A 27325-nucleotide genomic window follows, 5' to 3' on the forward strand; every position below is an offset into this window, starting at 1 on the left:
GATTTTGCACGAATCATGCATAGTTATGATCAGACTTGCTGCTGGTGATAACTTCATTGAAGTTAAAAATTGTATTGGCCAATATTACAAGTGCAAACCTGGATTAGGAAGAAACAATCTCCCAAAAGAATAAATGAGAGATGGTGTGCTGCATTCAACCACGAGCTGAAGAGCATCACTCAATAAGCACAAGGGTAGTGCTAAAAACTTCTTACATCACTTCCTTTACCCGTGAAGCATCTTGTTGATGTTGATCAAGGAGATGAAGGGAAAAAAGAGTACTAAGAACGAACGTTGATGCACCGAACCCCAACAAAACTAGCTTATACATATCTTGATGGCAAAAAACAAATATTCTTCCTATCCAAATGGGTTTTACTAGGATTACATATATATTGTATTTACATCACATTTCAAGTGAATAACTCACAACAGTCTAAATACTTAACCTGTATAGTGGATATATGAGATACCACCCATCACTCAATAACAATTTCTTGAGGAGCTTCTTCGTCTGATTTTGACCCTTCTGAATCAATTTCTTCCTCGGTCATCCCTGTTGCTTCCACGGTCCTTGTAACCCACTCTTTTAGTGGATCTTCGTTCAAATCGAGCCTTAATAGACCCGCAAACATCCCTCCCATGAACGCAACAGGTTCCTATAGGAATTAGAAGTATAAAGATTAATTTTCGAGTTAAAAAAAGAATAACAGAAAAGAACAAACATGTTAATGTTTCACTTAACTAAACACTTGGCTCATGTTTCTTCTGAGAATAAGAGCACTTCACAGTTAGAGCTCTAGTCTCGTGAAAGTATAGAACAATAAGAGCAGTGGAAAAGAAAATTTTGTCACTTATATTTCATGGTGGCTGCAGACACTTATCCATTTTTCCTATTATTTTCTAGGCGCAGAACAAACTGGTTCATACATAATTCAATAGGAAAATGGTTAAACAAATGATTGAGGTCATTCAAGTGTGTATTAATTGCATTAGCAGATATGTCTAGTCTGAGTAATGTATGAAGATGAAAGCTTATAAAACATTATGGCATTTTTGAAAACCTTTGAAGAGCCAATCCTATAAAAAGAAATATCAGATCGGTTCATCCTACGTAGGAACAATACCAACTCGCACACACAGGAAATATAAAAGAAAATGCTTAATACAAGATTAGAGATTTTATCCTCAAGATAATTTCACTAATCTCTCAAACTCCCTACACTCCCCCAAACTCCCTGAACTCAAAAACACCAAACTCTCTCAAATTCCCCCAACTCTCTCAAACTCTTTCAAAATCCCCACGATTCAAAAGGCACCCAACTCCCCCAAAATCACTCGAGGACTAACCCCCTGTAAAAATTTCGGTTCAAAGACAGTACAATACGAAATAATGCACAACTCAGGAGACTACAACTGAACTAATAGCCAGATTCTGCAGTTAAGTAGGAAACTCACTGGACAAACGTAATGTCTGTGAGTTGTAATTGACCAAGGATAATGGTTGGTACTTGGTAGGGTAGTAACGCAGGGGGGGAGGAGCTAAATGCTACGTCAGTTGAATGAGGGAAACTAAGTTGATAGACAAAAGTCAATCAGCGGCCAAAATAGCTTTTACTTCTCTTTTAAATACTTGTCACATCATCATCCAAGCTTCTTCGTTCTCTTTGCCCTTCACTTTATCGATCCTTCCTTCCTCTCCTCCCAATTATCTTTGTGTCTTATCTCTAACCAAACATAAAAACATGGGACAACAAGTTCTACTGCAGTTCCGGAAAACCAGTGTGAGAGACCTATCTTTGATTCAAGTGCCACAAAATACAGAACCTGTCAACTTTCTCATTCCCTATGGTGTGATGGATTTCTTAAAAGTTTACTAGTTTACGTGGCCTGTTTCCACTGAATAGGGTAATCTAAGTTCATTATGTACATAAATGGAGTTCAATACCTCCTACCACTTCCTCAGATTCTCAAGCACTCCATTTTGTTTCTCAGAAATGACTTCTACATTAAGATAATTTATCAAAGGATTCTACTTTAATCATAGCTCTATCATTTCATATGAAGTCAAATAATCCACTAATTACCTAAAAAAACTAGTAAAAGAAGATAGAGTTTACTTTACCTTAATAAGAGCTTCTTTAATAAGGGGTTCATCCATTGGATTTAAAAAGAAAGCTTTCACCTGAAAACCTCTATAATCTCTCCTTCTCAACAATGACGAATTCGAAAATGATGATACTTTTACTCTCACTGGGTTCGATTTCTTCAGCTACAATTTCATAAAATTTTCATACATTAATTCAACCCAAAATAAATACAATTAAATCAAACAAATATAAAGTGTAAAATATGAAAATTTCATTTTATCCTTACCATTACTGGCGAGGAGAGGGATAAATTGCAGAGTGAGGCTGCCATTTTAAGTCACTGGTTTCCTTCTTCCTCTGGATTTTGGGTAGGTAAAGATAACGTTTATACTTCCGCAATAACAAAAATACGGGAATGTGTAAAATTCGTCTGTAAATAATACGCGAGTGTTTTGATCTTTTGATAAGGGCACCCCCATCCATCCGCTTTATACAGACTTTTCAATTTTCTTTCAGTTAAAAAGCACCACCGCGGAGTTTGCTCCATACTGCACAGTTGAATAATTATTTTGCCCTAGATTTTTGAAATTCTTACTGAAAATTCTTAAATTGGTTATGTACTGATCTTTGTTAGTTATAATGGGTCAAGTTCAGAGTAATGAATCTGATGTGAATCAGAGCAAACCAGAAGAAAATACTGAGAGCAGCAATGGTTCATCAAGTCTTGAAGATTTAATTGCAGGTTAGTGATGATTTTTCTCTGTAAATTCTCTTATTTATTGATTTTGTCTTTTGTCTGGAAAAAATCTGAAAGTAACCTGAATTCTATGTGTAGTAATGGATTTTGAGAGGAAGTAATAGGGATGAGTATGCCCTTAGTCAAACCTAGATACTGGAATACCTTTTTGCTAATCTTTTGTTGTAAAACTTCTTATGATAAGCTGTTTAAGTTGTTCTGTTGCGCACCATTATAAGGATTTCGGAACTAATAGCTGATTTTATGTAGAGGATGATGTAGATAACCAAACCTCATTTTATCAGCATGATAGGTGCAATGCGGCACACCATAGTTCTCTTAGAGAAGACTAGTGATTTAGTGTGAGTTATCGAAGATAAAAGGCCATAGAGAAGAAATTGGTGTTACAGTAGATGGTATATGGAACAAAGGGTGGGAGAATATCTTTCTTTTCCTTCATTCTAAACATCAGCCTGACGTTGATACCAAAGTAGTCTAGGTATTACAGTAGATGGTATGTGGAACAAAGGGTGTGGAAATATCTTTCTTTTACTTTAGAATGGCCTATGCCTGCACTCAAAGATCAATTGTGCAATAAATGAGGGATAGACAAAGTACTCTACAACTCCTAGCAATCTCGAATGGTCGATATTGAAATGACTTTAGAATTTTGCGATAGCATTGCACATGAATGCATAGGTATGTCCAGCATTTAACAGTAGCAGAAGTCTGTAGATTATGTACATCGAAAAAGAAGTAACATGGGTTTGATATGACAACTTTTTCGAAGTTGCGGAGTAAGAGAAAGTTGGGAAACAACATTAGCAATTAGTTGGGTTTCTAAAATTTAGAACCTACTTTGGGTATACCTCTATGAGGCACAAGTTTTAACTGCGTTTAAAGTTAACCGCATATATGTTTATGATGAAATGTGCAGGTCTTATCTGGCCCTATATCTGTTCAATTGTTCAGGAAAAGTTTTTCCAAATTCCTGGACCCTGGTTCTGCTTTCTTAACAAATGAAATATCAAGGGCAGTGTGTAAAACGATGTATGGTATTCCACTCAAGTGGGCTCGTGTATTTGAATGAGGAAAAGATGCTTTCTTTACCAATCAATTAAATAGTTGTTAATCTGAACTGCTTTCTTTATTGTCCAATCAGATAGTTTCTTCTAAGTAAAACACAATGGATTCTTCATTACTCTTTTTTGTTTGAAATTGATGTTGTTTATAAAGTTTAACCTTCTCATCACTGTCTTGTTACAGAAGCAACGGCTTTTGGCGACGATGAGAATGAGGTCTGTAAGCACTTTAGAGTCGATGTCCCATTTTGATTTAATTTTGCTTTGCAGTAAAAGTGCGCATTTCTATTTCATCTCTTGACAGTATGTTGACTTGTTTTCTCAGTCTCTAGAGGCAAAGGCACAGAAAGCACTGGAATGCCCTTGTGTAGCTGAACTGCGGAGTGGTCCTTGTGGGACCTCATTCTCGGAGGCCTTTCTCTGTTTCTTGAAAAGTACCGCTGAAGAAAAGGTAAATATTGGTAAACTCTCTGTGTATACTCCTGATGCATGTTGTATATCTGGATGAGCGCCTAAATTTATTCATGTTCCATATTTGATATCATTGGAGTTGGTAGTAAAAACATTTGCGAATGTGTTAGCATTTTCAAGTTCCAAACATGTTGTGTTCCTTAATTGTTTTTAGAAAAGGATCGGCATGAGTGTGATGACTTTTGGATTGGTTGGTGTTGTACTGAAACGATGTTAATCTAAATTGTGTAGTAATTAGTATCTGCTGTTCTTTTGCAGGGCTCGGATTGTGTCAACCCATTTATTGCTTTACAAGACTGTATCAAAGCAAATCCTAATGCATTTGCGAAGGACGTTTTAAACGAAGATGATAGCAGTAAGGAAGAGGAAGAACACAGTGAAGATCACAGAATCATCCCGCCTACATGGGCTAAAGAACAACAAAGCAGGCTCTGAAAGCTAGTCTATGCTTATTTGTTGAGCTATGGACTTTTGTACGGCACATTTTATGTCAATTCCGTCGTGCTATTATAACGAAAAGGTCCGTCTATGGACCATGGAGTAACGAAAAGGTCCGTCTATGGACCATGGAGTCGTGGACACCCTTTTTACTGAAACAACCTCCACTTGAAGTTGTTTAGTATTTTCATTGTTGCTGTTCTTGGGCATGGTTTAGGGTATTTTGCAAAGACTGATAAGAATAAAACTCTTCCTGATTTGGGGATCGTTGGAGAGGTTTTATGTTTTGTAATGAAATGATAAAGTACAATTAGGATTGTTATACCTTCGTAGAAGTTAAATTGTGATTTGGTTATTTGGAAAGAGGAGATATTGTCGTAGAGACAGTATGTAAAGAGAAGAAGGAATCTCACTTCCATTCACCGGCTCTTGTTTCCTCCTAGTTACTCCCTCCGTCCCGCTATTAAGTGACCTATTCCCTCCGTCTCTAAAAGATCGACATGTTTGTAATTTACACACAAACCTGCCTATCTTTTAGAGGCGGAGGTAGTATTTGATTTTAGATTTTGTCCCACTAATAAGTGATCTATATCACTAAACAAGAAGATATTTCTAAAATTATCCTTTTTGTTAATTATAAAAAATATAAGAAATATGCATAATTTGATAGGCATGTTTATATTCGTTATGTAGGTGTTTTAAAATGCTTTTCAATGGTATGAAGTTTGCGAACATCCGTAGAATAGTTTGAGAGATAAATCATTTTTAAATTTCACTAGTTATTATTCATAAGGGTATAATTGTAAAAAATACTTAAAAATACTCTTTTCCTTGCTTGCCTTAAAAATTGTGCAAACTTAAACTAGGTCACTTAATAGTGGGACGGAGGGGGTATTTGACAAGAAGAATAAGCATGCAATTACGAGTGGTGGTTCTTATAAGACACATGTCTAGTAGAGAATGTAGTGCACATATACTTGAACACATGGAGTGGTCATTCATACCATGGACCACTTCGACCATGTGCCAGTTCACTACAACACATTTTTTTTTTTTGGATGATCACAATTACAAAGTTATAGCTTTGTCAAAATCTTGGCAGAAAAGTTTGTGGAGGTAAAAATTGGCCGAGGCCGAAAGAAAAAATACGATATTTGAGCTTCTGGAATGGCGTCGATTGTTAAGACTTTTCTCCTTTATAGAATTGTGTCAGGATAAATGTTTGGCAGAAAGGCCCGAACATTTAAAAGGTGAAGAATAACCTCAACCAATAAGTTATGGTGCTCTCCTTCATGAAACCTTACCGAGTAACAAAACCCTACGTGAAAAAGTAACCTTGGAAAAGAGTTCAACATCCTTGATGTCAATCATCTTATCATTTGATGCTTTCCTTCATGCCGACATCTCCCTGTTATTTGCATTTATGGTATATTGTCTCGTTAAAAACCTTGTCGATTGACAAAACCCTGTCGTAAAATAACCTCGATGGAGGAAAAAAAACGTTCAACATAATGCACCCTTTGATGTAGGACAGTTTCTTTAGTCCAAAGCAGTCATGGGAGTTTAGACAAATCCTTTAGTCTTACTGATAGAATCACAAGCTTCAAACAATTCTTTTAGTCATATATATCTTTACATGCAAGCACGACAGTTCGTACAATCTCTTTAGTCCCATACTTCGCACAAGTTTTTCAAATGTGGACTTAAGTAATGACTTAGTAAATAAGCTAGTCCGCCACATTTTCATCAGACTTTACTTTATTGACTTGAATGTTTAGAGGACTTTGTTGTTGTTGATCGTAAAAGAACTTCAGTGATATATGTTTTGGATTATCACCCTTGTTATATCCTTGCTTCATCTGTTCGATGTAAGTTGCGATATATTCGTAAATACAAGTTGGTTTTTCAGTGGTAGAACTCAAACCGCATGTCCCTCAAATATGTGTAATGATCAAGGTAGTCAGTATCGGTTGTACAGGCCGATATTACAGGTTTTTATCGGATATCGGAAAATACCTGTACGATATCGAAAATATCGGCGATACAAAGACAGAATGATATTATCGGCTGTACAGGGCGGTATAGACCGATATATTGGTTCTACTTGTACACCGATAATATCGGTTTCGTGAATAAATTTTTCATCAACATGCATCTAGTCCTTACAGACAAGTACAATGTCAATTAGAGAAGGTAAAAATCCCTAATATATTTATAATATAAAATCAATGACTATATGGTGGGATATAAGATGGAAACCATATTTCGATCGCAAGGCAGAGAAATATAAAAGATAAATATGAAGGATAATAAAAAAGATTTACCGTCATAATGGGAAAAAAATCACAACATTGGCTAATAAACCACCTTGTATTTTGGAAATTTGAGATATGTGTATGATTCTTATTATTTTTCATTATCGTTTTATAATTATTTGACATTCTATATTAAATGGTGTATCACCGATAAAAACCGATATTATCTTTTGTATAGGTGTATCATACCCGGACGATACGAGACTGATACGCGATATTAACTACCTTAGTAATGATAGACCTTAACCATATGCATTCACGAACTGCCTCACATAGGAGAGTAGTTCCTGGAAGTAGCCACAAGGGTTTGGCTGGTCGATCTCAAGGATATTGATGTATTCCCAATAGTGAACACATGACCAGTTTGAGTTTTATGTGAGTCTCAGAGTTTCCCCAGCATCACCAAAACCAACCAGAACAATATTTTGGGTTTTAGTGTAAGGAGTTGCAATTACGTTAAAAGTTTTACTTTTGTCTTTATAGGGATAAAATAAACCCATGTCAAAGGTTCCTTTTAGGTATATAAAGATATTCCTTACACCGTTCCAATGACGTTGCTTCGGCGCTGAGTTATATCTAGCTAATAAGTTTAATGAGAACCAGATATCTGTTCAAGTACAGTGTATTAAGTACAATAAACCTCCTATTGCACTTAGATAGGGATATTCATCTCTCAATACATCTTCACCATCTTCCTTTAAACGAAATGAATCTTTATGTCCATCTAAAGTTCGACCAACTATGGGAGTGCTAGCAGGGTGCACTTTGCCCATATTGAATTGTATGACTATCTTTTGGACATATACAAACTCGTGCATTAGTATTATGTAATCTCCACGTTCTAGTTCAAGTTATAAACACATTTTGAAGATCGATAATGCTTTTCACTTCATTTTCACATTGTGGAATGCGGGGATCAAGATAAGATAACATGGGAATACATCAAGATAATTCATGTCGTTTTCTTAGGAAATCCTTTTCCGTACCTCCCCCTAATAACGAGAAGGTTGTCTCATTAAAGTGACAATGCGAAAATCTAGCGGTAAATTGATCACCTGTCTAAGGTTCTAAGTAGCGGTTAATTCATATCTAACATAAATACATATTCGTCTTTGAGGACCCATCTTAGTACGTCGTGTGGACGTAATAGGCACGCATACGACACAACCAAGTATGTATAGATATGAAATGTCAAGCTCATAAAGAGCTACCAAATGGTACGCAGAAAATGGTTGGATAACAGTTGGGTCTAAAATGAATAAGCAATGTTGCCTGTAATATGGCGTACCCCTAGGTAGTAATAGGCAGGTTGGAACACATAGCCAATTCCCTAGCTATAATCAATAACCTTTTGATGATAACTTCTGCGAGATCATTTTGAGTGTGTATATGGGGTACGGGATGCTCTACATCAATTCCACTGTATATATAGTAATCATCAAATCTTTTTGATGTAAACTCTCTATCATTATCAAGCTTGATAGACTTGATTGGATGATCAGGGTGGTGAGCCCTTAATCATATAATTTATGCTAAGATCTTTGGAAATGCAATATTTCTTGTGGACGACGATGCAACGGATTGATTTGATTGGATGATTAGGGTGGTGATCCCGTAATCGTATAATTTTTTCCAAGAGCTTTGTGAATGCAATATTTCTTGTGGACAACAACGCAATATGTAACCAATGGGTAGGAGAATCAAACAGAACCATAAAATACTTGAATAGTTTGTATTATGGATGTATAAGTCCACAAATATATATCACCTTGTATTTTTTTGTAAATTTGGAATATTTTGTTTGATATTTTTTGCATAGGATGGTCTCGATCATGTCTTTGCTAAAGAACTAGCTTTACAAAATTATTGGTGTGCCTTCGACAAGGACAACAAACAAGAATGGGACAAAGGGTGCGCTTCAATTTCTTTGGAAGAGGAAGGTTGCACTTCTCTTATTTTAGAAGGAAAAATTGTGCATCGGTTACTTTAGAAATCACATTGTTACTTTGTACTGTAATAATCTTTTGTCCCATTTTCTTTTTTCTTCACACTAAGGGATGCCCGATAGAGTTTTTTATAATATTGATCATCATATCACAAAATGGGTACCTAGTCGATCGTGCCAAAGATTGTATAAGTCACTCGCCAACAGTTCATTGTTGGTAACAACTTCAACATGAGATTCAATAAGTTATGTACAATTCACTAGAGTGACTCATTAGATTCTCTGGGATTTTGTTCCTTCCGCATTCACTAGAGGTCATGTATATGTACTCTCCACAATGAGATTCCAAGTAATAACCATTTGCAAAAATTTCCTTAAAACTCCTCTTGTACATACAGAGCTATTATGACTTTAATCGTTGTGTCATTTGGCAACATGGATTCAGCAGTACTTCTCCTAACCATTACTTGTGATGATCCAATCATCGTATTCACAAAGGTATTATATAAAGATTTCCCTTTATTTATTCCTTCTTATTTTAAGGAAGAAGGGTCTCTGTGAAATATATGTTTACCATATTCCAGAGGTTCGCATATCTCTGGTTACCATATTAGTAAGTACATTGACGTGTGCTAGCTAATATTAGTTGTCATCTATGAGATACATCGGTTTAATAGTTTGAATATAATTGGTATTTGCTATTTTCGGAAATAAATATTTATTATGTTAGATCATTGCTCGGTTGAATCCACCAACCGTTGGTATGTCAAGTCTTGTTGTCATATTTTAATATCAAAACTTAATTAGAGTCGCTTGATTAAGCTTACTAAAGAAAACTTCATTTAGGTTAGACTAGAAAGTATAGGAATGTTGAGATATACAAGTATTACTCCGAAGACCCGAAGAACGAGAATACATAACGACTACAACAAAGACATCATCCTTCCACTTGAGCTTAGTAATACAAACTTGACTTATTTCCATTGCTATCGTTTCTTTCAAGTCGTTTAAGATTGAAAACATAACATGCGAGGTTATATATATGATGCTCTAGTGTTAGACTTGGTCATATTAGTATGATCAAAGTGTCAAGGAAGTATATTGAATTACGAAGTATAGCTTTTATCTTTTCAGCTTCGTAAACGCGTCATCGACATAATCTATGTAACTTGTTAATTTATTGTATATTGGATATAGGTGTGATTTCATCCTAGGAAATTATGTTTTATTATATTGGTTTAAGAAAGTATATATACGAACTTGTTTCATAATCGAAAGGAAATCAATAGGTGTTTTGGTCCGTTTTTCTATGAAGATCTATTGAATGACCAATTCGAACATAAAGAGGGAATTCAGGTAGAACCGACCTTAACCTATGTTGAGAGTCAAGGTAGAATCGATCCCTACTTATCTTGGGATACTTGGTAGATCGTTCTTAACTTTTATTGGGAGTCATGGTAGAATCGATCCCTACCTATATTGGGAGTCATGGTAAAATCGATCCCTACCTATATTGGGAGTCACGGTAGAACTGGTCCCAAGACCAAAACCGATTTTCAATATTCACATATTACTTTAGGGTTTTGTGTGAGTTTGGAATTAGGGTTTGCTAGATAGGAAAGTTCTAGACGTCGACATAATTCTTATCATTGATTGTTCAAGATATCCCTTGATACTCAAGGTGATCCCAAACAGAAATATCAGATAATCTTTTAATTAAGATTTTTGAATTATATGTTTTTGATTTTCCAGCAATCAAAACATATCTCTAGAAAAACTATATTAGTTAACTGCTACACTAGTATTATATATTTTCTAAATAGATATTTCAGATTTACAGGTTGGATATTAGTTGAAAATATGAAAACCGAAATTAGGTACTTTATTACATATCTTAAGAATCCTTCGGTTTTGGAATTTCCTTATTGTCCAAACAACCTTGGTCTATAAATAGTGAAGTTTTTTATTCTTGCAAACTATCCTTAGCCAGGCAAACTTTATCTTTTTGTTGTTTCTGGTGGAGCCGCCTACTAGTATTACTTGTAATACTATACCAGAGAGGAAAGTACCCTAATTAGGTGAAATCTCTTACATCCGCTTGTTTGAAGGCTTCTGTGGGATCAAGAAGCTCTAGAAAGTATCATTGTTGGGAAACTAGATAATTACATTGTTATTATAATTTTCGATTATAGATTTGATTGACTAACGTTGTTGAAACTTTGATTGCACCTAGTTTGATTATTCTTGAGATCCTTCTCTTCTGACATAAGGTCACTCAAACTAGATCAAAGTACCGACGGGATCTTCAGAACTATTTTTAGATCTGAAGAGAATGTGTAATCATCCATTGTTACCATACTCTGTTATGTGCGTGATCGATCATAAGTGGAATTGTTAGAGCATTGCTCGGTTGAACTTACAACTGTTGCTATATCAAGCTTGTTGTCAAATTTAGTTGTCAAAACTATATCTTGATTTCTACTCTACAATTAGTTAAGTCTCGGTCTAGGATAAAGGTAGTTGAGAAACGAACAAGTCATCATTTCCGTTCTACCATTTGAAGACGAAGATCAGCCGAAGATTTTAGAGAACTTCATCAACAAAAGGTAAGTGAAGACTTAACCACCTATTTCTCAAGTTATATTTACCTTTCTATCCTTAAGACAATTGTCGCATAACTAATTAGACTAGCTTGCATAGAAAAGAATTTCGAGTCGAGAACTAATTATTTAGTTTACGAATTTCTCGAAATATATTGACTAAGCTTATTGAACATTTGATCATACTTGATCAATTTCGGCGGAGAACAAATTATTGTTCGGAACCAAATCACGATTCAAGTTTATCATTCGAAAATATCCTGGAACAGTGATATGCGTCATTGATGTTATTCGGGAATGTTTCAAATTCATTTACAGAAATATAAAACTATTATATTCGGAATACAAGACAGTGTTATCAGTCTTATAAACTGAGAAAAATGTTATATTTCTGAAGTCGTATTACATGTACTCGTACACGTAGCGGAGTAGCAACATATCAACTTTTAGACTTGTGTGATACGCATATTCGTATGCACATCATGGGAAAATATGTTTGTTTCATGATCCGGATAGGTATGTATTTTCGTATACAAACCATTTTGGAAATGTGGTAAGGGAACCGGGTTAAAGTACTCAAACCGGTATGCGAACCAATACAATTCTATGTTCTAGAACCAGTTTAGTACTCAAACCGGTACGTACACTGAAAAGGTTATGTGAACTCCGGAACCGGTGAAGGTCTTAAGTTTGCAAACCGGTACGTGAACTGAAATAGTTCTGTCAACTCCGGAACTTAGTGTTGCACCCAAGGTAGTTAATATCGCATATCGGTATCGTATCGGTCGAGTCCGATACACCTATACAAAAGATAATATCGGTTTTTATCGATGATACACCATTTAATATAGAATGTCAAATAATTAGAAAACCATAATAAAAAATAATAAGAATCATACACATATCTCAAATTTCCAAATACAAGGTGGTTTATTAGCCAACGTTGTGATTGTTGTCCCATTATGCCGGTAAATATTTTTTATTATCCTTCATACTTATCTTTTATATTTCTCTGCCTTGCAATCGAAATATGGTTTCCATTTTATATACCACCATATAGTCATTGACTTTATATTATAAATATATTAGGGCTTTTTACCTTCTCCAATTGACAGTGTACTTGTATGTAAGGACTAGATGCACGTCGATGAAAAAATTATTCACGAAACCGATAATATCGGTGTACAAGTAAAACATATATATCGGTCTGTACCGCCCTGTACAACCGATAATATCATTCCGTCTTTGTATCGCCGATATTTTCGATATCGTACAAGTATTTTCCGATATCTGATAAAAACCTGTAATATCGGCCTATACGACCGATACTGACTACCTTGGTTGCACCTAAGTTTGCAACCGGTACGTGAACTGAAAAAGTTTTGTTAACTCTGGAACTTGGTTTTGCTTATAAGTTTGTAAATCGGTATGCGTACCTTGACTCCGCCGATTCACGAACTACTCAAGTATTTGTACTTTGTGCATTTAAAAACTACGTCGATTTATGATTCAATTACGATTAAATTATTTCTCCAAGATAATTTTCATTTGATAAATTCTCTATAATACAATAGACTTATTTGATCACATGATTGTGACTCAAGATCAATGTCTTTGTGTTCATGGAAATGAGTGTTAAGGTTTTAAGTTCAAACCGGCTAGTTTCAGCTAACCATGTTGGACATAGTCTTTATACACAGTTCGGTTACGTTTACCTAACCAGAGTGTATATCTTGTTTATGTGAATAAGATTCAAATCTTTCATCTAAAGGTGGATATTGTTTGCTTTGTTCCAAGGTTATCTTAGCTTAAACCTAAAACAACATATGCTTTGAAGTCTATATAAGGGGAACTATTGGCAACTGGGATATTTGAATCCTAATACTACTTTTTGGTGTGTCCTAGTTCTATCTAGAATCTTCCTCTCCAGAAACCCTTTTAGGGTTTAGCGACTATCAAAGACTTCATTGGGATTCGTGAAGCCAGGGTCCATTTATCTTTTATCTTGATAACTTGAGTATCCTGATCTTGTTCGATTGTTGATTTATCACATGAACAAGATAGATAGAAATCACAAAGTTCTCTTCGTCTCAACTTTGTGATTCCACAAGTTTTATACTTGTGAGGTGAATAATAATCTAGGCTGCATTTCGGGTTGCATAAGTCCGAATTTTGAGGATAGCCATAATTTTGTCTAGTTGTTATTAATTTCCATATCTTGGATCTTACATTTGATCTGATCATCTGTTTCGATCGTAAATCACGAAATCAATTATATAGGCTTAATCTGTGGGAGGCAGATTTGGTTTAAAGTCTTCAATTGAGTTGAAGCAACTATTAGTTGGTGTGACGTCATCTAAGGGAATCAATTGTGTGGAGTCCTGCTGGGATTCAAGAGGCATAAGGAGCACGATTGTACCTAAATCATTTGGAGACTGAGTTCGGGCTCAACTACATTCCAGACCGAAGTTAATTGGTAGTAGGCTAGTGTATGTAGCATCTTAATGCAGTTTGGTGTTCAATCTAGACTAGGTCCCTGGTTTTTTCTGCATTTGTGGTTTCCTCGTTAACAAAATTTCCGGTGTCTGTGTTATTTGTTTTTCCGCATTATACTGTTTATCTTTATAATTGAAATACAGGTTGTGCATTGATCAATCACAGTATATAGGTCTGACCTTATCTATTGGATAATACTTGATTGATCCTTGGATATTGGGCTTTGGTACCGTCCAAGAACTCTCTTTGAGATTAGGTTCAGGGATTCAATTTTGTAAACGTTCTAATCACAAGAGAGATAGAGATATAACTCTAGACACTTTCCTTGACTGAGTTTTTACTCTCGGAGTTGTGTTGAATTTGTCCATACAGATTTCCTACGAAAAAGTTGGTGGTGTATTTTGGTAACCCCGGTGTTTTCAATTGGTATCAGAGAAGGCAAACACGTTATGACCTAACAAGTCTTTGTTTGAAGCGGTCTGACTATATGAACATGAATGAAATCTCGAAAAACGTATCACCAGTTCAGAATCAACCAGTTGATATTGATCAAAGTTTGGATCCAACACCTGAGGAAACTGGCACAAGAACAGTTGGATAGCTGGGAAACACGCATACAAGAACAGTTGGATGAACTTTCAGATGAAGGTGGCTCAGATATTGATAGAGACGTTGATAAGGAAAACTCAGAGTATGTTAAGTTGTTGGAATCGGTTGAAAAGTTGACGACTCCTTGTGTGACTCCTTTTCTGACCCATCTCTGTCGAGCAAACAAGAAATTGAGAAGAACTTATGCATGTCTTTTGTTTTGAATCGCTCTAACGAATTGATCCTCAAAGATTCTGAGGATGACCTATGTAATAAATCACTTGAATGTGATAATCTTTATCAAAAATACTTCTTGTTGCAAGAGAAACTTGCAGAATATGAAGCAAGGATTAACTCTCAACAAATTAGTTTTGAAGACAAAGAAAAATGTCTTGAGGATAATTCAGCTGCTGCTCTTCATAAAATCAAGATGTTGGAAGAGGACTTGAAAAATTTCAATACTAGTTCAAACAAATTAACCACTATGCTAGAGCAAGTAAAAATCAGCGTGATACACGAGGATTGGGTTATAAGGGAATAAATGCTCCAAGTATGAGCAACGAGGTAAATTTGTCAAGGCTAGCAATTCTTCTCAACCAAAGGTTTCCACTGATGGCAAAAGTGAAATACCTACTCCGACAGTTAAAGTTCGGAAGAGCAAAGTATATCAACCTCCAAAGCCAGCACACACAAATCCAGGTAATAATATTCCTTATGTTTGCTATTATTGACTAAATAAAGTGAAAAGACGAGGGTACCCAAATACACCACAATCTTTTTATTTCAACCTATAAGTCTGATACCAAGTGCGATCGTTTATGGACAACGTCGAGACAATAAGACAACTTGATATTCACTTGATAATAGTTACGGTCCGAAACCGATTTACTATATGATCAATATCAAGTGATTATTAACGCACAAGTATATTTACTTTATTATAATATAAAACAATTCTAACGTGGAAGTAAAGTAAAAGACACAACAAGATTTTGTTAACGAGGAAACCGCAAATGCGGAAAAACCCCGGTACCTAGTCCAGTTTTAAATACTCTCAGAATTTAGCTGCTATACAAAATTTAATACCAACTTCGTATATTTGAGACCAAGCAGACTACCCCTAGATACTTAGTTCCCTTGCGCCTTCGACTTCTAGAGTCACACACGTGAATAGCAAGTCCTTTGGATCGTATTCCAAACAACAAAGAAAGAATTTGTTTGGTAACCACTCTAATGAATCTTGCTATAGGACTATGATGAGTTGTTAACAAAGGCTCTTATATTTAATCTAATAAACTCCTTTGTCTAGTTAGGTCAATCTATACAATAACTTCCGAAATAGTCAAGTCTAAATTCACACTCAATCAATATAGATTTCAAAGAAGAGAATGCCGATCTCACACAACTAATCAATCAAATATATCAAAGATAAATCGATTCTAGTTGGATTCCAGACGATCAAAGTTTGTGTACGCACAAAGATATGAGAACTAATAAGAAATATTCTTCGTCTTCAAATCTTCTTTAATCTTCAATAATAACCTGCACAACACCACCTGAATCTCTTGTGATCAATCACACACAGAACGGAGTCTGTTAACAATGGATTATCACAATATGTATTTAGATCTAACAACAGTTCTAAAGATCTCGTCGATTCTTCGATCTAGTTTGAGTGAATCTTATATCAGAAGAGAAGATTCTCAAGAATAAACAAACAAGGTGCAATGAAAATTTCAACAACCCTTAGTCAATCAAATCAATCGAAAACTAATAACACTGCAATTATATTGTTGGTTAAATTATGTTTGGAAGGCACATCCGGAGGTATATTTATGTTCAATACCATGGCTTGCAAATAGTTACACAGACATACCACGAGCTTTCCAATATACCCGAGCCAGATACTATCTAATTAGCAAATTCCGAATGTATCCCAAAAATTATCGCACTGATGTCGCGTTTGGATGGGCCAACCAACCAAAATCGAGGGTTTTGTCCACCCACATATTTATTCTTTTATCTTACAAATTACCACTGAATACGCGTCACATGTGAGACTCATTTGCGAAATGTCAATAATATTCCTAGCAAAAAGTAGCACTGAATGCGCGACTCCAGTGAGATTGATTAACGACACTCAAAATAATGTGCGACCCCGAGCCTAACGTCTCTTAACTTAATAGCACAATTTTTGCGTTTCTTATTTGATGGATTTGCGACACATGAACTACGTGGGGCCCAAAGCCGTTTAAGCTGAGTAAAAGCCGGCAGGCTCTTAACTTAATAACAACATATTTGCGCTACCCGAGTGATAGGTGTATGGCATATCTGCGACTATTTTTAATGGCTAGATTAAGGAAAATTAATAACTAATGGATACTGTTTCTGGTTTGCATTAGAGATTCTACTGTTTAAAGAAGAAGTAAAACTAATTGAAACAACATCCTATTGAAGTCTCACGAATTGAGATTTCAAATCAGTTACACAAGATACTGTTTTTTAGATTGACATGAATCATCATAACTAATTAATTTTAAACTTTCTTATACCATACAATTAATCGGCTGCAACACAAACTTACTTTTGCTTAACCAACGTGAATGGAAATCCTAAGTAGTCATTCAACAAACGAGCCCCACAGAAACGATGTAAATTCTGATCAGAACCTTAAAGGACCATCAGGAGTTTTACATCACGAGCCTAATTAAAACTCTTTTACTGGAAACCATTTCTCACAAACTTACCGACCAAATCAATACTCTTTCATTACAACAACCATCTATTTTATCGATCAAAAAAAGATCAACCATCCATGTCCTAGCTATTGATTGAGCTGAATGAAGTGATGCCTGAAAATTGGAAAACTTTGTTCTCCAATAACCCAAATCAATCGTGCCTGAAAACTAGATCCCATATCGTTATGTACGTGCGACCTAAAGTCTATGTTTTGTTGGGGGCGAATTAGTCAACTAAAAAATGGAATCCTATTATGTTAAGTTGTGGTATTTTTGTGTTTCATTAACTTTTATTGTGGTACCAAACATAATTGGCCCTGTTCTTGTTTCCCACCAACGGTACTCGTAGAGCTTCTTGATTCCACAGAAGTCTTTAAAAGAGCGGTCGTAAGAGATTTTACCTAATTAGGATACATTCCTCTATGATTAGACGGCTCCACCAGAAACAACAAGAAATGAAGTTTTCCTGGCTCTTAGAACCTTTTCACATATTTCAATAAAATATCACACTTTTGTTTGTTTCCTTTTACACAATTCGTTACATTTTCCAAAATTAAATTACTATTAGATGGTTAATCTTTTTTTGTTATCATGTGATGGTTGATATTTTTTTGTTGGAAACTCAATAATGAGTCAAAAGACGATCATGTGAAAATTGCCTTGAAACATCTTACATGATTTGTGTGAGACAATCATTTGATGTTGACTCATAATTTTTCGTATTGATCATTCGATCACTTGAAAATTCCTTATAAGCTAATAGTTAGTGTAAGACAGCTATTGTCGTCTTCTAAGGATGTTTCAATGATTGAAATGAGAGTTTAGAACAAATAACCTTTGTCTAGATATAGCACAGTATGCATACCAGTATGCAAACTGTTGTAGTATGATTCAGGTCCGGAAACCAAGTTTGCATACCAGTATGCGAACGAATTTAACTGTTAAAGTCCGGGAACCAAGTATGCATACCAGTATGCGAACGGTTCTACCTGAGTTAGGTTTGGGACGATGGTATGAATACCGGTTTGCGAACTGTCGGAAAGACCAAAGTCCGGAACTTAAGTTTGTGTACCCGTTCGCAAACTAAGTGGTTAAAGTACTAAAATCGGTTTAGTATGATTTCATACTCATGAACAAATACATCTATAAATTAAGGAAAGCAATCTTTGCAAACGGTGGCTTAATGTTCATGAATTGATTCTTGAATAAGTATTTTGTACAATCATAAATCAAATCTGATTTTGCTTCAGTCGTGTCTTGTATACCTCTATGAGAATATAAACAATTGAACAACTCTATGAGTAACACAAATTATAGTCATTTGATTATCTTTCATGTTTGATTGATCATCATATTTGATCTAGAAGTGTTAGATGAATGTGGTTAATATAAAAGTGTTCATATGGCTAACTTCAGTTAACTATTGTTGAGCCAACTCAATATGCAGGTTTAGGTACGGTTACCCATATCAAAATGAAGGTATATTTCATTGGTGTGTAAAAGCTAAGACCATCTAACGGTGGAGAGATATTACTTTGGTTTTGAAAAAGCGGGGGTCTAACAACCACACTCAATATTTCGTTCGGCAATCTGTATGGACTAACTCCAATATAATTCCAAGAGAATAAACCAGGCATTCAGACTCAATCAAGAAAATATATCCAAGAGTTATGTCTCAATTTCTCAATACAATGTGCAATCGAACAGATAGAGATCTGTGAGCTTGCTTGATATGAGAAATAACTTGAACGACACCAAAGACCAATGTTCAAGCGTCAATCAACAACCAAAGGATGAATTTACCAATTGATTAAATTATGCACAACCTGTGATATTTCAATTACATAAACAAATATAATGCGGAAAAGAAATTACACAGACACCAGAAGTTTTGTTAACGAGGAAACCGCAAATGCAAAAAAAACCCGGGATCTAGTCCATATTTGAACACCACACTGTAGTAAGCCGCTACAAACGCTAGTGTACTACAAGTTAACTTCGGACTGGAATATAGTTGAGCCCTAACCAAGTCTGACACCGATTAAGGTACAGTCGCGTTCCTTACGCCTCTGAATCCCAACAGGACTTGACGCACTTGATTCCCTTAGATGATCTCACCCACAACTAAGAGTTTCCACGCCCAAAGTCGAAGACTTTATAAACAAATCTATCTCCCACAAAAAAGTTTGTTCTGATAGATAAATCTTTCTCCCACAGAAATACCTACGAAGTTTTTGTTCCGTATTTTGATAAATTCAAGGTGAACATGAACCAATTGATAATCCGGTCTTGTATACCCGAAGAACAACTTAGAAATATCAATCACCTCACAATAACTTAACTATATGGTAGTAGAACAAGTTATTGTAGAATCACAAAGAATGAGACGAATAGGTTTGTAATTACTTTTTATATGTTACATATCGGAGATAAATCTTGAGCAAATCTTAGAGAAGATAGTACTCAGTACGATAAAACAAGTAAGATCAGAACACACAACTACAGAGAAAATAGTTGGGTTTGGCTTCAGAATACCAATGAAGTCTTTAAGTCGTTAGCATATAATGGTTTTAGGAAAAACCTAGGTTAAAGGAGAATCGACTCTAGTCGCAACTAGTATCACACAGGAGGTGTGGGGATTAGGTTTTCCAGTTGTTAGAGTTCTCCCTTATATAGTCTTCAAATTAGGGTTTGATAGCTTTGAAACAAAGCAATCAATATTCACCGTTAGATGAAAAACCTGATTTAAGATTCAAGCTAGGTTTTCTTAAAACCAAAGCAATATCTCTCCACCGTTAGACGGTCTTATCTTGTTACACACAAATGAAATATACCTTCATTTAGATATGGGTAACCGTACCCAAACGTGTATATTAAGTTGGCTCAATAACAGTCAACCGAAATTAGCCATATGAACACTTTTGTATTAACCACATTCATCTAACACTTCTAGATCAAATTATAATCAAATAAACCTAATTGTGTTACTCATAGAGCTGTTCAATTGTTTATATTTTCATAGAAGTATACAAGACACAATTGAAATAAAATCGGATTTGATTTAAGAGAATCAATTCATGAACATTTAGCCATGGTTTGGAAAAATTGCATTCCTTAATATATAAATTTATGTATTTGTTCATGAGTATGAAATCATACTTAACCGATTTTAGAACTTAAACCAACTCCGTTTGCAAACGGGTACGCAAACTTAAGTTCCGGACTTTGGTCATGTCCGACAGTTCGCAAACCGGTATGCATACTGTCGTTCCAGACCTAACTCAGGTGAAACCGTTCGCACACTGGTATGCAAACTGGGTTCCCGAACTTTTACAGTTAAAACCGTTCGCATACTGGTACGCGAACTGGGTTCCCGAACTTTTTCAGTTAAAACCGTTCGCATACTTGTATGCGAACTTGGTTCCCGGACCTGAATCATACTACAACAGTTTGCATACTGGTATGCGTACTGTGTTATATCCAGACAATGGTTATTTGTTCTGAACTCCCATTTCAATCATTGGAACAGCCTTAGAAGATGACAATAGCTGTCTCACACAAACTATTAGGTTATAAGTAATTTTCAAGTGATCGAATGATCAATACGAAACATTCTGAGTCTACATCAAATGACTGTCTCACACAAATCATGTAAGATGTTTCAAAGAAATTTTCATATGATCATCTTTTGACTTATTATTTAGTTTCCAACAAATAATTGTTTCCAACAAAACTCGTCAAGAATAATGATGAACGTAGATAAAGTAAAAAGCTTTCCAGCACATATTTCGAGAAAGATATAAGCGAGTTAATCTCAGCTCGAAATATCAAATGTGTATAATGTAAAAGTCTATATATCTATACGACTTTTTCTCAATAGGTGATATAATAGAATGGACTTCTAAGTGATAGATAAGTTTTCGTATCCACATACCTTTTGTTGATGAAGTTCCTCCAAGCTCTCCTCAGTAGGTCTTCGTCTTCAATCGATGAACGTCGTGAAGTCTAAAGCTCAACTACATATTTTATCCTAATCTGAGACATAGCTATAAGTAGACTAGAAATCAAGACTTATAGTTTTGATCACCTAAACTTGACAAACAAGCTTGAGATAATAACGCTTGCGAGTTCGACCGAGCAGTGGTCTAACAATCTCCTCCTTTGTCAATTATAGTGATAAACCTACCAATACATATGGATTACAAAAAAATAAACTTTGTAGCTTCACATCCAACATGCTTGATTTCCTTGGTTCTTCAACATTCATTGAATTCTTCGCCACTCCAAGTACTCCGGTGATTCTGAAAGTGTTCAACTCAGCATCATTGTTGTTGAAGATCCGTATCCATAACAATAAGAAAACAATTATTCTCAATTATTGTTATACAGTGTCATAGTATTATCACACAACATCAAAGTTCAATTGTATCACAACTTTGACAATAATACTACGGTGGTATGTATCACTCCCCCTTAGTCGATACTTCATCTCACAATGAAAACCACTCCCCCTTACATAATGATCCGTAAACTATATGTGTGTAGTGTGAACTATAAAATAATTCTCCTCCTTTTTGTCAATATAAATTGGAAAAGGTACGAAAACTAGCGGGATCACAAATGAAATTCTCAAAGAGATTATTCATGACTAAAAGAGAATATGTCAACTTTGTTTCGATGATTTCACATAGTCGAAACTTAGTGTATTCATCAAGGAGTTTATAAATATACAAGATAACTCCTACATTATTCGACAGCCGCACTCCCCACAAAGATTTGGCAAATAAGCACAAGTTTAATTAAGAACTCTCCCCTATTAAATGTCATTCCTGAAAGAATAAAAAGAGCGACCTTACTTTAACGAGAAAAGAATGGTTTCTTTGGACATTAACAAATCACATGAAACATGAATTTGTATCCAGTAAACTCGAATAAATTAACCAGATACATGTCGAAGAGAAATCAGTTTTTTTTTTTTTTTTTTTTTCTTTATCTTCTTCTTCTTCTTTCTTCTTCATTCTACTTTTCTTCCTCTCTTTCCTCTGTTCTTCATGCTCGTCAACTTGTGAGAAGACTAAGTGATTTTGATAACGGAAATTAGGGGAAAATATCAAGAGATGATTATTTGTGATGATGTTGCGGTTGATTGAACACGAGATGATAATAGAATTGCTACTGTAAATCGAAGTTAGGATTTCTGGTTAGGGTTTGTGTAGAATTGAGAGATGATTTGGGTTGTTGTTAGATGAAGAACGATTGGGTTGAGATTTAATTAAAGCTCTGAAGCTGTTTGGAGGTGAAATTGAGAATTAGGGTTGGTCATGTTCTTCCCCAATTTATGAATTAGAGTTTTTGAGGGTTGATGATTATGAGACTCAGATCGAGACAGAAGAAGAGTAAAGCTAGTTTTAGTTTGAAGTGGTGGTGTTGATTCAAGCGGCTGATACAGAACCTGCAGAAAAGGTAATTTGAGAATTAAAATTAGGGTTCTTTATTTTGAATCTGTTTTATGTAAATTGGATAAGAGATGATGAATCTAAGATGGGTTTAGTTAGATTTAAGCTAAAATTGATTGTATGAAGTTCAATAGATTTCAGTGAAATGTTGGATTGAGTTGCAGGAGGCTTGAATGTGTTTTCTGTTGGGGTTGAATGGTTGTTGCTGTTGGATGTCTGAGTTTATGATTTGAATACAGATGGGTTGTACTTTAAATTTTTGTTGAATTGTTTACATTTTATAGTGGTGTATCTAAGATTTGAACTGAGGTTGATGTGGATGTGGATTTGGAGGTGAACTGATGTTGTTGGTTGTATAGATTAAGTTTGAAGTGATTAAGCTAAGATGCCTGAACTAGTGTAAAAGGATTGAAATGGAATTGGAGTTGCAACTGTATCTGTGATGTGTGGAAGATGTGGTTATGTTGATGATGCAGTTCTTAAGAGTGGAGATAATGGTTGAGATGCAGCTGTAGGGGTCATTGTGTTTATGATGTTATAAACTGTTGATGGTTGAAGTTGTGTATGAGTGAATAGATTTGGTGGTTGTGGTTGTGGCTGAAATGCAGATGAGTTTAGAGATGAAGCATTAGTACTGGTGAATATATGATGGAGTGGTAATTATAAGTAATGGGTGTGGTTGAATTACAATTGGGAGAGAAGTGTAACTAAAATAGAAGTCGTAGTTAAGGTTTAGATGAATTGTTAGAGCACTGCTCGGTCAAACTCGCATGCGTTGGTATCTCAAGCATGTTTGTCAATGTTAGTGATCAAAACTATAAGTCTTGATTTCTAGTATCTTATAGCCAAGTCTCGGACTAGGATAGTAAGTGCAGTTGAGCTCAAGGACTTCATGGAGATTCATCATACAAGTAGAAGATTTACTCAAGGAACCGGTGGAACTTCTCGACCAAAAGGTATGTGGAGACTTGAACTTATCTGTCACTCAAAAGTCTATCTATTCTATTTCCTACTCTTTGAGACAAAAGTTGTATGCTATATATGTAGACTAGATCATACACATTTGGTATTTCGATCCGAGTATACCTCGCCTATCTATATATCGAAATATGTGTTGGTAAGCTTTTCGCTTCGACCAAGTTTATCTTTACCTAGTGACGAAATTCATGAATGTTTCAATCACTTGGAAATTGCTTTGACGAAAAATAGTGTAACAACTATATAACGTTCTCTAAGAATGTTTCAATGATTGGAATGAGAGTTTACATTACATAACCAATGGATTTTTTGAACCGAAGTTTTCGAACTTTGTTGATCAAGAGAACCGGAAGTATGGCAAGTGCCAAGTCCGCGAACTCAGTCAGCGAACTGCCGAAGTTCTCAAACCCGAGAATTTCTGTTGGAGTTGACAAACTACTTGCGTGAGCCAAGTCCGTGAACCCAGTCCGCGAACCGGCGTAGTTCTCGAACCCGAGAATTTCTGCTGGAGTTTGTAAACTCTAACTGGTGTCTTGAGTCCGCGAACCTAGTCTGCGAACTTGAGAAGGTTATATATCAAAATATGATTTCTGAACTTAATCTTAAAAGACTAAGGAATGCATTTGCAAACCGTGGCTATTAAAGTTCATGAACCGATTCGAGTGAATCAAATCATCTTTGCCTCAATTGTGTCTTGTGTAGTTACATAAGATTTCCTTGCAATTGAACAACTCTCTTAACTAGTTATGGTGAAGAAGAACATGGTTGGTATGAAACGCTCATATGGTTAACCTCTTTGGGTAGACTATTGTTGAACCAACAATGTCCACGTTTGGGTGCGGTTAACAAACCTAGAAGCGTACAGTCATTTGTGTATGACAAGCTAAGTTTTCGATCTAACGGATGAGAAATATTAGCTTGAATCTAAATCAGGTTTTCATCTAACGGTGGATATTGATTGCTTTGTAACTAAGGCAAAACCCTGATTTGAAAGGCTATATAAAGGAGACATCTAGTATTGTGCAAAACTAATCCCCACACCTTACGTGTGATACTAGTTTGCGTGCTAGAGTCGTTTCTCCTTTAACCTTTGGTTTTCTTCTTCTAAAACTAGGTTAACGACTTAAAGACTTCATTGGGATTGTGAAGCCTGACCGATACTGCTTTTATCGTAGTTGTGTGATCTGATCTTGCATCTTCTATCATACGAGTACAATCATATTGATTGGCTTGAGATCGTGAGAGTTCTTCGATAGGCAAGATATAAAAAGTAATCACAAACACCTTCGTCTCATCGTTTGTGATTCCACGACATCTTGTTTCGCTACCATACAGATTAAGATAGTTGTGAGGTGATTGATTAATCTAGGCTGTTCTTCGGGAATATAAGACCAGATTATCAATTGGTTCGTGTTCACCTTGATTATTATCAAAAGACGGAACAAAAACTTTTTAGGGTTTTTCTGTGGGTGACAGATTGATCCTTTGATAGACTTGCATGTGTGAGACAGATTTGTTTATTGTTAAAGCCAACGATTTTGGGTCGTAGCAACTCTTAGTTGTGGGTGAGATCAGCTAAGGGAATCAAGTACGCAGTATCCTGCTGGGATCATAGGCGTAGGGAGTACAACTGTACCTTGGATCAGTTGGAGACTGATTGGGGTTCAACTATAGTCCAGTCCGAAGTTAGCTTGGAGTAGGCTAGTGTTTGTAGCGGCTTAATACAGTGTGTATTCAATCTGGACTAGGTCCCGAGGTTTTTCTGCATTTGCGGTTTCCTCGTTAACAAAATTCTGGTGTCTGTGTTATTTCTATTTCCGCATTATATTTGTTTATATAATTGAAATAATACAGGTTGTGCGTTTGAATCAATCGATTGGAAATCCGACCTTTGGTTGTTGATTGATATTGATTGATCCTTGGACATTGGTCTTTGGTACCGTCCAAGTTATTCCTTTTGTTTGACTATAGACTCGTTGATTTCTATTAGCTTGAGTGAATCAAAACAAGAGAGAGAGATTAACTCCTTGAGATACTTTTATCTAGATTGAGTCTGACTGTCTAGTTGATTCTCTAGTAAGTGTTTCGGAGTTAGTCCATACAGACTGCCAATCAAAATATTGGGTGGTGTTGTTAGACCCCCGCTTTTTAATTGGTATCAGAGCAGGAAAACACGTTTAATACCTTACAAGTCTGTGATTGTAGCGATCTGACTCTATGGACAGCTGCGTTATCTCAGTTAACGTACCACCAGTCTTCGATGGCTCAAACTACCTATGGTGAAAAATTTCTATGCGTACTTTTTTTCAATCGCGTGATTTCCAATCATGAGTTTATGTTGTCAATGGCTATGAGGTTCCCGTCGTTATAGTTGAGGATGCTATCATGCCTAAAAACATTGGTATATATACTGCTGCTGAGTCTTTTGCTGCAAAGCAAAACTCCGACGGTTTGAATACCATCATGCATGCCATTACCCCAGATCTTCGACACCATGTGGCTTCTTGCTCCACGTCTAAAGATGCTCAGGATACTTTAAAAACTGTATTTGAAGGTAACACCAGCGAAAAGGAAGCTAGGCTTCAAAACCTTAATTCTGAATGGGAGAACCTTCGTATGGCAGAAGAAGATTCATTTGATGAATTTTATCACAAAATGTCTGAAATTGTTAATGCATCCTGTGCATTGGGTAGGACTATTCCTGAAAGGGAAATTATGATGAAGATTCTCATATTGCTGCCATCTAAATACGAATCTAAAAAACATGCCATCGTTGAGGGAAATAACCTTGATACTCTTTCGCGAAATACGCTTGTTGGGAAGCTTAAAATTTTCGATCGCGAACTTGAAGATAAACATCACGGGTCTAGTAATCATATTACTACTACTGATGGAAAATCTCACCGCCCTCATCTGATTGATAAAAAAAAAATGAGAATTGCTTTATTTCTACGTTGTCTCTGCTTATACAACAACTTAAGAAAATTCTTAGACGAAGTAAAAGAAAGTCTCAAAAAGAGGTTCAATTAATCAAAAAGAGGGATAAGAGAGTTCAGAAAAACTGCACTAGCGAAACTAGTCTCTTGTGCTGTAAAAGTATTCATACTCTCAATGATCCAGATTTTAAGGAGAATAAGATAACTAAAGCATGGATGAATACTCTTAATTATGATCCTGAGGATGGAAACCATGAATGTTCTTTTAATCTCTTTGCTAAAAATCACAATCGTGATCCTTATACGACAAGCCTAATTATTCCGTCCATGTCTCATAAGATGTGTCAGCAAATGTCACCTGGCTTTGTATCACTCTCCAGTCATCTTGACAACAAGAGTGATACAGAAAGACACAAGTTGCTACCAAATTCTTCGGGTTCCGTGTGTAAATATTAG

The 27325-nt window shown here is 35.7% G+C and overlaps 2 protein-coding genes across 4 annotated transcripts; one reads left to right on the forward strand and one right to left on the reverse strand.

Moving 5' to 3' along the window:
- Positions 1-294: 294 nt before the first annotated feature.
- LOC113293380 (UPF0426 protein At1g28150, chloroplastic-like) lies at positions 295-2514 on the reverse strand. 2 transcript variants are annotated; one of them, XM_026542036.1, is made up of 3 exons: positions 2377-2514; positions 2131-2272; positions 295-661 (listed from the first exon to the last, which is right to left on the reverse strand). In XM_026542036.1, exons 1-3 carry the CDS (start codon positions 2419-2421, stop codon positions 480-482), a joined length of 369 nt encoding a protein of 122 aa, XP_026397821.1. In that variant the 5' UTR covers positions 2422-2514; the 3' UTR covers positions 295-479. The 2 variants fall into 2 exon arrangements, with proteins under 2 accessions (XP_026397821.1, XP_026397820.1); XM_026542035.1 differs by having other exon boundaries at positions 295-659; positions 2126-2272.
- Positions 2515-2600: 86 nt separating this feature from the next.
- LOC113293381 (mitochondrial intermembrane space import and assembly protein 40 homolog) lies at positions 2601-5182 on the forward strand. Of its 2 annotated transcripts, XR_003332264.1 has the most exons (5): positions 2601-2832; positions 4093-4124; positions 4234-4359; positions 4638-4899; positions 4931-5182. XR_003332264.1 is itself a non-coding variant. In XM_026542037.1 (4 exons), exons 1-4 carry the CDS (start codon positions 2730-2732, stop codon positions 4812-4814), a joined length of 438 nt encoding a protein of 145 aa, XP_026397822.1. In that variant the 5' UTR covers positions 2601-2729; the 3' UTR covers positions 4815-5182. The 2 variants fall into 2 exon arrangements, 1 of the variants encoding a protein (XP_026397822.1); XM_026542037.1 differs by having other exon boundaries at positions 4638-5182.
- The last annotated feature ends 22143 nt before the right edge of the window (positions 5183-27325 follow it).

The sequence above is a fragment of the Papaver somniferum genome, chromosome 7 (genome assembly GCF_003573695.1).
Source record: "Papaver somniferum cultivar HN1 chromosome 7, ASM357369v1, whole genome shotgun sequence".
NCBI lineage: Eukaryota > Viridiplantae > Streptophyta > Magnoliopsida > Ranunculales > Papaveraceae > Papaver > Papaver somniferum.

What these genes read in the sequence shown, in the direction of transcription:
- LOC113293380 (XM_026542035.1), bottom strand. Translation starts at nt 2,421, where the DNA reads ATGGCAGCCTCACTCTGCAATTTATCCCTCTCCTCGCCAGTAATG. An exon ending in CCCTCTCCTCGCCAGTAATG is followed by an intron (nt 2,273 to 2,376) that starts GTAAGGATAAAA and finishes ATGAAATTGTAG; the next exon opens with CTGAAGAAATCGAACCCAGT. An exon ending in TTAAAGAAGCTCTTATTAAG is followed by an intron (nt 660 to 2,125) that starts GTAAAGTAAACT and finishes TAATTCCTATAG; the next exon opens with GAACCTGTTGCGTTCATGGG.
- LOC113293381 (XM_026542037.1), top strand. Translation starts at nt 2,730, where the DNA reads ATGGGTCAAGTTCAGAGTAATGAATCTGATGTGAATCAGAGCAAACCA. An exon ending in TCTTGAAGATTTAATTGCAG is followed by an intron (nt 2,833 to 4,092) that starts GTTAGTGATGAT and finishes GTCTTGTTACAG; the next exon opens with AAGCAACGGCTTTTGGCGAC. An exon ending in AAAGTACCGCTGAAGAAAAG is followed by an intron (nt 4,360 to 4,637) that starts GTAAATATTGGT and finishes GTTCTTTTGCAG; the next exon opens with GGCTCGGATTGTGTCAACCC.